The sequence below is a fragment of the Trachypithecus francoisi genome, unplaced genomic scaffold, assembly GCF_009764315.1.
Source record: "Trachypithecus francoisi isolate TF-2019V2 unplaced genomic scaffold, Tfra_2.0 Contig01440, whole genome shotgun sequence".
Taxonomy (NCBI): domain Eukaryota; kingdom Metazoa; phylum Chordata; class Mammalia; order Primates; family Cercopithecidae; genus Trachypithecus; species Trachypithecus francoisi.
In genome coordinates, this window is record NW_022681431.1 from 31,227,410 (window position 1) to 31,240,151 (window position 12,742).

A 12,742-nucleotide genomic window follows, 5' to 3' on the forward strand; every position below is an offset into this window, starting at 1 on the left:
CCCAAGTAGCTGGGAATACAGGCATGCACCACGATGCCCACCTAATTTTTTGTATTTTTGGTGGAGATGGTGTCTCACCATGTTGCTCAGGCTGGTCTCAAACTCCTGAGCCCAATTGATCAACCCACCTCGCCCTCCCAAAGTGCTGGGGTTACAGGCATGAGTCACCACAGCCAGCCAAAAATAGTGTTTCTTATAAATTCCTCAGTTTCAGTTCTGTTATAATCAACAGAAAAAGGATTAGGACACCCTCTTTGTTTATGTATCCTTTGACCTAGCACTTTTGCTCTACAAATTAAATTTACCCTAATGAATTAAAGCATTTTTCTAAAAGTGAGATTTTGAAACAGCCTGAAAGTTCAGCAATACAGGAATAGTATTCTTATTCAACTGTATACAGTAGAGCCATTTAAAAGAATAAGGTGGCCAGGTGTGGTGGCTTACACCTTTAATCCCAGCACTTTGGGAGACTGAGTGGGGAAGATTGCCTCAGGTCAGGAGTTCGAGACCAACCTGGCCAACGTGGTGAAACCCTGTCTCTACTAAAAATGCAAAAATTAGTTGGGCGTGCTGGCAGGTGCCTGTAATCCCAGCTACTTGGCAGGCTGAGGTAGGAGAGTTGCTTGAACCCAGGAGACAGGTTGCAGTGAGCCAAGATCATGCCACTACACTCCAGCCTGGGCGACAAAGTGAGACTCCGTCTCAAAAAAAAAAAAAATAAGGAATATTTTTTATACACCTGACAGAGAGAAATATGTGTGTTACATCATTACATTTAAAAAGTAAGGCTGGGCACAGTGGCTCACGCCTGTAATCCCAGCACTTTGGGAGGCTGAGGCGGGAGGATCACCTGAAGTCAGGAGTTCAAGACCAGCCTGGCCACCATGGTGAAACCCCATCTCTTCTAGAAATACAAAAAATTAGTTGGGTGGACGTAATCCCAGCTACTCAGGAGGCTGAGACAAAAGAATTGCCCGACCCCAGGAGGCAGAGGTTGCAGTGAGCTGAGATCACCCCATTGCATTCCAGCCTGGGCAACAGAGTGAGACTCCGTCTCAAAAAAAAAAAAAAGTAGAATAGAATAGAGGTTACCAGGGGATAGGGGAGGGAGGAATAGGGAATTACTGCTTAATGGTTACAGAGTTCGTGATTTGGATGATGAAAAAGTTTTGAAAATACGTAGCATTGATGGTTACACAACATTGTGAATATACTGAATGCCATTCTATTGTATACTTAATAATACTTAAAATGGTATTTTTATTAAGACCACACTTAATAATATTTTAAGACCACTGTGACACGGTCCTTTACTTGAAAATTATTTTTGCTGTTAAAATTAATGCTCAAAGTAGGGTTTCATATTGAAAGTTGTATAACTGTGTTTTCCATTAGCCTTATATTTATGTTTGTATATTTACAGGGTTAATGCCTCTTGGAAGTCAGGAGTCTTCAGACAGTCTAGCAGCAGAGATTGTTACACCTGAAATCAGGTAAGGAGATTGTAGTGTTCACATTTACACTGCACAGTATTCCTGGAGAAAACGTATTTCTCTACAATATGAAGAAGATCATTTCCTTATTCTTTCTAACCAACATTTTCAACATGAACTCTGTTAAATTTTTATGTTTTCAACATGTTAGAAGCTTTCTTCTGCTGGCCCTATGGAAAATTGATTTGCTCACTTCAATAAGACAATCTTTCACACATACAAAGCCAATTATTATGTCCTAACCTTGAGTATCCTCAGCAGACATAAAGCAATGAAGACATTTGGCCTGTAGACAATAGTTGTGCTTAGCTATCAGCATGCAAAATTATTAGTTATTAAGATTTGTCTGCTAACCGGCTGGGCTTGGTGGCTAACACCTGTAATCCCAGCACTTTGGGAGGCTGAGGTGGGCAGATCACAAGTCCAGGAAATCGAGACCATCCTAGCTAACATGGTGAAACCCTGTCTCTACTAAAAATACAAAAAATTAGCCAGGCGTGGTGGCGGGCACCTGTAATCCCAGGTACTCTCCTGCCCAGGAGGCTGAGGCAGGAGAATGATGTGAATCCAAGAGGCAGAGCTTGCAGTGAGCTGAGGTTGTGCCTGGGGGACAGAGCAAGACTCCGTCTCAAAAAAAAAAAAAAAAAAAGATTTATCTGCTAACCACATGGAAAGGTCTGGGAAAGATATAATGCTATAGACAGGAGGAAATGACTCCCCATCTTAACTACTCTTCCCTCAATCATACCTTATATTTTTTATTCATAGCATTTTTTAAATTCCATTTATTTATTTATTTAGAAGCAAGGTCTTACTCTGTCACCCAGGCTGGAGTGCAGTGGCGTGGTCACAGCTCACTGCAGCCTCGACCTTCTGGGCTCAAGCAATCTTCCTACCTCAGCCTGCTTAGTAGCTAGGATCTCAGGCGCATGCCACCACGCCTGGCTATTTTTTGTAGAGACCGGGTTTTGCCATGTTTCCCAGGCTGGTCTTGAACTCCTTGAGCTGAAGTAATCCGCCCGCCTTGCCCTCCCAAAGTGCTGGGATTACAGGTGTAAACCACCACACCCAGCCAGTTTCATTTATTTTTATGCATAACTAGCTTCATGTATAGAAATGAAAAATAAGTGAGGGAGACACCAAGTGTCCATTAAAAGGAGACTGATTAATTCTGAATATTGCTTTTTACCTTTTTGGGGCCTATTTGCCTCTTTTTAAAATGGACACTGGCCTTGCTTCTTCATAAACTTCCTTGGTGGATATTAAATAACAGTTGTGTAAGGGTTTCATACACTGTAAAAGTTGAAATAAGCTTTCAAATACTTGTTGAATAAATGGAAACAATTTGTAGTTGTTGGTTAACATTTGTTTAAGAAGGACAAAAGGGCCAGGCACAGTGGCTCACTCCGGTAATCCTAGCACCTTGGGAGGTCAAGGTGGGTGGATCACCTGAGGTCAGAGTTCAAGACCAGCCTGACCAACATGGCCAAACCCTGTCTCTACTAAAAAAATACAAAATTAGCTGGGTTTGGTGATGCATGCCTGTAATCTCAGCTACTCAGGAGGGTGAGGTAGGAGAATCACTTGAACCCAGGAGGCAGAGGTTGCAGTGAGCCGAGATCGCACCATTGCTCTCCAGTCTGGGCAACAAGAGCAAAAGTCCATCTCAAAAAAAAAAAAAAGAAGAAGAAGTACAAACAAAAGGCGTATAAGGCAGCACCAAGTCTGGAAGTTATCTTGTGTACCTTTTTCTTTTTTGCCATCTGATATGCTACTTTATAATTGAACTACTAATAAGATTTGTTGAATAAATAAACACATATTTATGAACGTTTATAAATAAGTGGTTATGTCCAAAACAACTCACAATTTTTAAGGAAACGTATTGGTAATACAGTTGGTTTTTTAAACTAGGAACAATGATAGATCAGGTGCGGTGGCTCACATGTGTAATGCCAGTGCTCTGGAGGCCAGGGCAGGCGGATCACTTGAGGCCGGGAGTTCGAGACCATCCTGGCCAACATGGCAAAACCCTATCTCTACTAAAAATACAAAAAAAATTAGCTGGGCATGCTAGCACATGCCTGCAATCCCAGGTACTCAGGAGGCTGAGGCACGAGAATCATTTGAACCTACGAGGCAGGGTTGCAGTGATCCTAGATGGCGCCACAGCACTCCAGCATGGGTGACAGCTAGATTCTGTCTGCAAAAAAAAAAAAAAAAAAAAGAACGATGATGTATTTGATACTTTTTATTGAGTTAGAGGTGTGGACAAATTGGAAATCTCATAAACTAAAGGCAAAGGCAAAAGGTTAAAGTGGTACAACCTTTCTTTTGAGGAGATTGGCAGGATGTGTCTGTTGTCTAAAAGTGCACCTATCTTTTGATCCAAAAATTACTTTTCTGGGAGTTAATCCTGAGGAAATAACCAATGCTATACAGAAAAGTATATTTATAAGGCTAATCTTATTAACTTGTTAAAGCTCAAAACTGGTAGCAATCTGAATGCCCAATAATTGGGTATTTATTAAATAAGTAACGATTTTAATGCCATGTCATTTAAAATATCCAAGTATATTTAATGATATAAAAAGATTGCGAAATTTTAGGTGTAAATAGCAGGTACCGATGTAATTTGTACTTTGTGATCCCTTTTGAAAAATGTTTGCATGTGAGTATATGTGCATAGAATTAGAAGGCTATATTTCAGCAGTAGTCATTTTGCACTATAGTTATGGAGGGTTTATATTTTCTTTTCATTTATCTTCCTTACAAACTGTGTGTTTACTTTGTAACTGAAAAATATAAAGTCCCTATTGCCCATACTGAGGCAGAAGAATTGCTTGAACCCAGGAGGCGGGGGTTGCAGTGAGCCGAGATCGTGCCACTGCACTTCAGCCTGGGTGACAGAGAGAGACCCCATCTCAAAAAACAACAAGAAAGTCGCTGTTGCCCATAATAGAATACATCAAATTCTAAATAGTTGCTTGAATTAGATCACAGATTTGGTTCATCTTTTCAGTAGCAAAAGTAAAAGATTTATTATGTTTATAAAATAAGAGCAATGCGTGTGTGTGCGTGTTTCTTTCTTACTTTGATTTTTCTTTATCCACAATAAGCTTTTCCACAGCTTTTCATAGTATTTGGTATCTGTTCATACTGTCTTCATGGGGCCCCCTAAAGATGACCCTGTGTAAAGAAAAGAATGAATTATATCTTCAACAAGTATGTCTTCATATGAACTAACATTTTAATTATATTGTCCCTGCAGTAAATATGGTGGCAAGTTCTGTATGGATACTGTTTTTAATATCCCTTAATGTAAGCTTTTGGCATATACAGAGTCCAAAACAGTGCAGTCCGGTAACCTGATTGTAATGATCTGGCTTGTTTCAAGAATTTAATTTTACATATTACAGGAATGTCTTGACGTGATTCTTTTTTTTTTTTTTTTTTTTGAGACGGAGTCTTGCTCTGTCGCCCGGGCTGGAGTGCAGTGGCCGGATCTCAGCTCACTGCAAGCTCCGCCTCCCGGGTTGACGCCATTCTCCTGCCTCAGCCTCCGGAGTAGCTGGGACTACAGGCGCCCGCCACCTCGCCCAGCTAGTTTTTTGTATTTTTAGTAGAGACGGGGTTTCACCATGTTAGCCAGGATGGTCTCGATCTCCTGACCTCGTGATCCGCCCGTCTCGGCCTCCCAAAGTGCTGGGATTACAGGCTTGAGCCACCGTGCCCGGCTTGAAGTGATTCTTGTCGGATATAATATCTTGCCACCAAATGGTTGATAATTTAAGAGCATAGCACTAGAGATTGTGTTCTCTAATAAGAATCAAATAACAAATAAATAAATGCATTCATAGTTTAAATATTTAAATCAGGGAAGAAATAGGATTTTGAAATCATGTTTATTACAAATCATTGTATTTAGAGACTGTATTATTTCTATAAAGAAAATATTTAAAACCTTAAATGTAATGTCTTTGCCAGCTATAATAGCTGAATTTGTTGTACTTTATTTTTCATTTCTGTTCTGCTATTAAATTTGTAAGAGTGCTTAGCTAGATTTGATACCTGTGTTGTATACTGATGCACCAAATGACTGTGTATATAATATTTAGTTTTTATTTTGTTCATTCAGGGAGAAACTTATTCGTCTTCAGCATGAGAATAAGATGTTAAAGCTTAACCAAGAAGGTTCGGACAATGAAAAAATAGCCTTATTGCAGAGCCTTCTAGATGATGCAAATCTACGCAAGAATGAACTGGAGACAGAGAATAGGTAGAGTATTATAGGTGACTGCATCTGGCTATAAGTTTTCCCTATTTGCCTTGATTCTGAATCCCTTAAACAAAAAACTGGCAGGGCATGGTGGCTCACACCTGTAATCCCAGCACTTTGGGAGGCCGAGGAGGGCAGATCGCTTGAGCTCAGGAGTTCGAGACCAGCCTGGGCAACATGGTGAATGAAACTCCATCTCTACAAAAAATGCAAAGTTAGCCAGGCATGGTGGTGCATGCCTGTGGTCCCAGCTACTCAGGATGCAGAGGTAGAAAGATCATTTGAGCCCAGGAGGTGGAGGTTGCAGTAAGCCAAGATCACACCACTGCACTCCAGCTTGGGCAATAGAGCAAAAGTCTGTCTCAAAAACAGAAAACACACACACACACACAAAACAAAACAAAAAACCAACAACAAAGATCTGAATTGTAGTTTGAAAAATGGCCATGTGCTGTTCTCTTTCCCTTTAAGAGAACTTGAATCCATTTCTCCACTTTTGGGCAGACTTGCCAAAAAACATTGGGCTTTTTTAGAATGGTAGTGTCCTTTTTACTTCTTCATGCAAAATGATACCGAAGCTCTACCATTTACCCTTTCTAATCACTAATTAAAACTAGAGGATTTTTAAAAATCTGATAATTCAGTCTTTCACAAGAATTACAATTCACAGTTGTTGTTGGGCTAATAGAGTTTACCATTTCCACAGGAGTGTGTTGGAGCTCTGTTGGTGTGGGGAGAGCAGTAGCTCCCTTGTAATTGGATTGACAAAGCATTTTTCTTCTAATCTGTTATTTATGACCCTAAAAGGAACTAATTCATCTTAGGAACAACTGACTTATTTTGAAAGTTTAGAATCTGCAAAATTGCTGTGACAGTTGTACACATCCTACCCTTCTTCCTGTAGCTTTACATTTTAAAGCTACTGAGATAGAATCAACAAACAGTGTAAATCAGTATAAATGCTAGAGTGATTATAAGAGCACCATCAAGCATAAACAGAAGGAGAAAATTTTACATCAACTCTTAGGAGTCTAGAGAATGAGGGATTTTTTAAAGTACTCAGAAAAAGTGGAAAATGGAGACAGTGGAGCGGGGGAGATTGCAGGAGCAACCGGCGGGCGGGCAGTCCCTCTAGTGCAAGTGTCTTGATGTTCGCCTCATTCATCCTTTGCCTCTGGGTTGTATTTTAGTCAGGAAAGTCTCTCCCTACCCTGATATTTTTTTAGTGAGAAAACACCCACAACTTTCTTCATATTGCTTTGCATTGTTTCTCACAGGCTTTATAATTATTGCTCTTTTTCCCAGAGACAGGACAGCCAATTGTCATTTATACAGTGTCCATGTCTGTGGATGACTAATCACCACCGAAGTTCCTGTGTGACTTACTGCTGGGTACAACTTACTGTTGTGATTGTTTCTTAAATTACAACACCGATGATGAATAATTTAGATTATGGTTGACTATGATCTATAATGATAATAACAGGTAATATTTACTAAGCACCTGTTTGTCTCAGGCATTGTGCTGGGTGTCTTAAATATGCTTTCTTACTTTATGAAAGTTTTACATATAAGGGAACTCAGACTCAGACCCTGACTGCCTGACTCCAAAGCCTCCATACCTAATCCATACCCTCTTTCTTGCCAATTTATCTTCTACTATGTTTGCACAATATTTATTCCTTTTCCTGTCTTCTGCTCACAGGATGTTTTTTGTCCTAAGTGACTTACCCTAAGTTTGTTCTTACTGATTTTAATGAGTATTTATATTACCTTGACTCTAGCTTAATATCCTACTAGTTTACAACATTGGGTCCCACTGAGTCTGTTACAGTTTGCTCACTGCCCATGTATATCACCTGTCAGAAAGCAAAGTCTGTTGTAGACCTCTAAAGTCCTTTCCAATTAGTTTTCCCAAGAGCGAGCACTTTAGCATGTCTGTAATACCTGCCGGTCCTCAAACAATATTAGAAGAGGGTGGAGGGTTGAGAAGGAAGCCACATCAGGATTCCCCAGGAATTCTGCCAAAGTAGACCTGGTCTTGTTTCTGTACCTCTCAGAGTGTACTATCATCTCAGGTGCACCCGCTCCCTGCATCCCACAGCTGTATGTATTCAGCAATTAGACTTTGATTAAAATGTTAACTATCTCAATCCCTGAAGTGGGAGAAAGAAGGTAGAGGCAATTCACATCAATAGAATACCTACAATGTGCAGGGGCTCTGCTAGGCACACTTTAGTCTTTTAAACAACCCCATGAGGTAGGCATCATAATCCTCATTTATTTTGTAGATGAACTTTTTATTTTTTTTATTTTTGTGGGTACATAGTAGGTATATATATTTATGAGTTACATGAGATCGTTTGATACAGGCATGCAGTGCATAATAATCATATTGGAGTAAATGGTGTATCCATCCTCTCAAGCATTTATCATTTATGTTATGAACAATCCCATTATACTCTTTAGTTATTTTTAAATGTACAATTACATTAATTATTACTATAGTCACTTTGTTGTGCTAGCAAATACTAGGTCTTATTCATTCTTTCTATTTTTATATGCCCATTAACCTCTTCCCACTACCTTTCCCAGCCTCTGGTATCCATCCTTCTACTTTCAAGCTCCATGAATTTAATTTTTTTAATTTTTAGCTCCCACAAATAAGTGAGAGCATGTGAAGTTTGTCTTCCTGTGCCTGTTACTTCACTTAACATAATGACCTTCAGTTTCATGCATGTTTTTGCAAATGATAGGATTTCATTCTTTTTTATGGCTAAATAGTGCTACATTGTCTTCTACATCTACATATACCACATTTTCTGTGCCTATTAATTTTTTTATTTTATTTTATTTTTTTGAGACAGGATCTCACTCTGTCGCCCAGACTGGAGAGCAGTGGTATGATCACAGCTCAACCTCCCAGGCTCAAGCTATCCTTCCATGTCAGCCTCTTGAGTAGCTGGAACTATAGGTGCACACCACCATGCCTGGCTGATTTTTTAATTTTCTGGAGAGACAGGATCTCCCTGTGTTGCCCAGGCTGGTTTCAAACTCCTGGACTCAAGGGATCCTCCCATCTCAGCATCCCAAAGTGCTGGCATTATAGGCATGAACCACCATGTCCAGCCTCTTTTGAGAAATAAATATCTGTTTAGAATAAATATCTGTTTAGATCTTTTGTCTTTTTTTTGAGGATCTCACTCCTTCACCCAGGCTGGAGTGCAGTGGCACAATCACAGCTCACTGCTGCCTTGACAGCCCGGGCTCAAGTGATCCTCCCACCTCATCTTCCAAGTGACTGAGATTACAGGCATGTGCCACCATGCCCAGGTAATTTTTTAAATTTTTTTTGTAGAGATGGGTTTTTGCCATGTTGCCCAGGCTAGTCTTAAACACCTGGGCTCAAGCAATCCACCCACCTTAGCCTCCCAAAGTGCTGGGAATACAGGGATGAGACACCATGCCCAGCCCTCCTTGTGCCTATTTTAAAAATTGAGTTATTAGAGTTTTTCCTGTAGAGTTGTTTGAGCTCCTTATGTATTCTGGTTAGTCATCCCTTGTGAGATGGGGAGTTTGCATGTATTTTCACCCATTCTGTTGGTTGTCTCTCACTTTGTTGGTTGTTTCCTTTGCTGTGCAGAAGCTTTTTAATTTGATATGATCCCATTTGTTCCTTTTTGCTTTGGTTCCCTGGGCTTATGGAGCATTACTCAAGAAATCTTTGTCCACACCAATGTCTGGGGAGCGTTTCTCCAGTTTCATTTTATTATTTTCAGGTCTTAGATTTAAATCTTTGATCCATTTTGATTGGATTTTTGTATACTGCAAGAGATGGGGGTCTAGTTTCATTATTTTGCATAATGATATCTAGTACCATTTATTGAAGAGACTGCCCTTTCCCCAGAGTAAGTTCTTGGCATATTTGTTAAAATAAGTTCACTGTAGATGTATAGATTTATCTCTGACTTCTCTATTCTGTTCCACTGGTCTGTGTGTCTGTTTTTATGTAAGTGCCATGCTGTTTTGGTTACTATAGCTCTGTAATATAATTTGAAGTCAGGTAACATGATTCCTCCAGTTTTGTTCTTTTTGCTTAGAATAGCTTTGGTTATTCTGGGTAGTTCGTGGTTCTGTATAGAATTTAGGATGTCTTCTTTTGAGAATTTAGGATTGTTTTTTCTATTTCTGTGAAGAATACCATTGGTATTTTGATAGAGATTATTTTGAATCTATAGATAGCTTTGGGTAGTATGGATTTTTGTTGTTGTTGTTGTTTGTTTTTTGAGTTGGAGTCTGTCTCTGTCGCCCAGGCTGGAGTGCACTGGCACTATCTCAGCTCATTGCAACCTCCACCTCCCAGGTTCAAGCGATTCTCTTGCCTCAGCCTCCTGAGTAGTTGGGACTACAGGCATGAGCCACCACACCCAGTTAATTTTTGTATTTTTAGTAGAGACAGGGTTTTGCCTTGTTGGCCAGGCTGGTCTCGAACTCCTGACCTCAGGTGATCTGCCCACCTCAGCCTTCCAAAGTGCTGGGATTACAGGCATGAGCCACCATGCCTGGCCAACAATAGGCCAAAGTATGGCACTTGGACATACTGAGTACTTTGTTGTTGTTGTCGTCTTTCCTTTCAGTGGAGAACTTGGTCTTGCTAAATTGCCCAGGCAGGTCTCACACTCCTGGGCTCAAGCTATCCTCCTACCTCTGCCTGCCTAAGAGCTAGGATTACCGATGTGAGCCACCGCACCCAGCATGAACATTTTAACAATACTGATTCTTCTAATTCATGAACATAGAATATCTTTCCATTATTTTGTGTCTTCAGTTTCTTGCATCAGTGTTTTATAGTTTTAATTGTAGAGATCATTCACTTCTTTGCTTAATTCCTAGGTATTTTATTTTAGCTGTAGTGATCATAAATGGGATTCTTGATTTCTTTTTCAGATTGTTTGCTGTTGGCCTATATAAGTGTTAGGGATTTTTGTCTGGGCCCGGTGTTTCATGCCTGTAATCCCAGTACTTTGGGAGGCTGAGGCAGGTGGATCACGAGTTCAGGAGATCAAGACCATCCCGGCTAACACAGTGAAACCCTGTCTCTACTAAAAATACAAAAAATTAGCCAAGCGTGGTGGCGGGCACCTATAGTCCCAGCTACTCGGGAGGCTGAAGCAGGAGAATTGCATGAACCCGGGAAGCGCAGCTTGTAGTGAGCTGAGATCGTGCCACTGCACTCCAGCCTGGGCGACAGAGTGAGACTGTGTCTCAAAAAAAAAAAAAGAAAGAAAGAAAGGTTACTGATTTTTGGCCAGGTGTGGTGGCTCTTGCCTGTAATCCCAGCACTTTGGGAGACTGAGGTGGGCGGATTAAGACCATCCTGGCCAACACGATGAAGCCCGGCTCTACTAAAAATACAAAAATTAGCCGGGTGTGGTGGTGCATGCCTGGTAGCCCCAGCTACTCAGGGGGCTGAGGCAGGAGAATTGCTTGAACCCAGGAGGCGGAGGTTGCAGTGAGCCAAGATCATGCCACTGCCCTGCAGCCTGGCCACAGAGTGAGACCCCGTCTCAAAAAAAAAAAAAAAAAAAAGTTACTGATTTTTGTATGTTGATTTGTAATTTGACTTCTTCCTTTCTTAATTAGATGTCCTTTATTTCTTTCTCTTGTATGATTGCTCTAGCTAGGACTTCTGGTACTGTGTTCAATAACAGGATGATAGTGAGCATCCTTGTCCTGTTCCTGATCTTAGAGGAAAGACTTTTAGTTTTTCCCCATTCAGTGTGATACTAGCTATGGGTCTTTTGTATGTAACTTTTATATATTGAGTTATGTTCTTTTTATACCCAGTTGTTTGAGAGTATTTATGTAGATTGTTGAATTTTATCAAATGCTTTTTCAACATCAATTGAAATGATCATATGGTTTTTGTCCTTTATTCTGTTGATATAATGTGTCACATTAGTTGGTATGAGGATGTTGAACCCTCCTTGCATACCTGGGATCAATCCCATTTGGTCATAATACATGGTCTTTTTAATGTGTTGTTGAATTTGGTTTGCAGTATTTTATTGAGGATTTTTGCATCAATATTCATGAGTTATATTGGCCTATACTTACATATATATATATTTTTTTTTAAGACAGGATCTTACGCTGTCGCTCAAGCTGGAATGCAGTAATTTAGTAGAGCCAGGTTTTCACCATGTTGGCCAGGCTGGTCTCAAACTGTTGACATCAGGTGATCCACCTGCCTTGGCCTCCCAAAGTGTTGGGATTACAGGCATGAGCCACTGTGCCTGGCCTATAGATTTTTGTTTGTTTGTTTGTTTGTTTTTTTCTTTTGATGCATCTTTGTCTCATTTTTGTATCAGGATAATACTTGCCACATAGAATGAGTTTGGATTTATTCCTCCTTCCTCTATTTTTCAGAATAGTTTGAGTAGGATTGGTATTAGTTCTTCTTTAAATGTTTTGTAGAATTTGCCAGTGAAGTCATCGGATCTGGGGCCTTTCTTTATTGGGTGACTTTTTATTATGGTTTCCATCTTGTTACTTGCTATTAGCCTGTTCAGGTTTTGAATTTTTTCATGATTCAATCTTGGTAGATTGTATATGTCTAGGAATTTATTCATTTCTTCTAGATTTTTCAATTTTTTGGCATATAGTTGCTCATAATAACCAGTAATTCTTTGAATTTTTTTTTTTTTTTTTTTTTTTGAGACGGAGTCTCGCTCTGTCACCCAGGCTGGAGTGCAGTGGCCGGATCTCAGCTCACTGCAAGCTCCGCCTCCCGGGTTCACGCCATTCTCCTGCCTCAGCCTCCCAAGTAGCTGGGACTACAGGTGCCCGCCAACGCGCCCGGCTAGTTTTTTGTATATTTTAGTAGAGACGAGGTTTCACCATGTTAGCCAGGATGGTCTCGATCTCCTGACCTCGTGATCCGCCCGCCTCGGCCTCCCAAAGTGCTGGG

The 12,742-nt window shown here is 40.4% G+C and overlaps 1 protein-coding gene across 5 annotated transcripts in view; it reads left to right on the top strand.

Annotated features, from left to right (window-relative positions):
• Positions 1-12,742, top strand: part of HOOK3 (hook microtubule tethering protein 3) — a 130,836-nt gene that overhangs the window by 90,246 nt on the left and 27,848 nt on the right. For 3 of the 5 annotated variants that reach the window (XM_033232557.1, XM_033232564.1, XM_033232572.1), the window contains 2 exons: positions 1,424-1,493; positions 5,632-5,772. In XM_033232557.1, the coding sequence (XP_033088448.1) occupies positions 1,424-1,493; positions 5,632-5,772 (211 nt within the window). The remainder of the gene's footprint in view (positions 1-1,423; positions 1,494-5,631; positions 5,773-12,742) is intronic. The other 2 variants (XM_033232583.1, XM_033232590.1) reach the window with 1 other exon arrangement.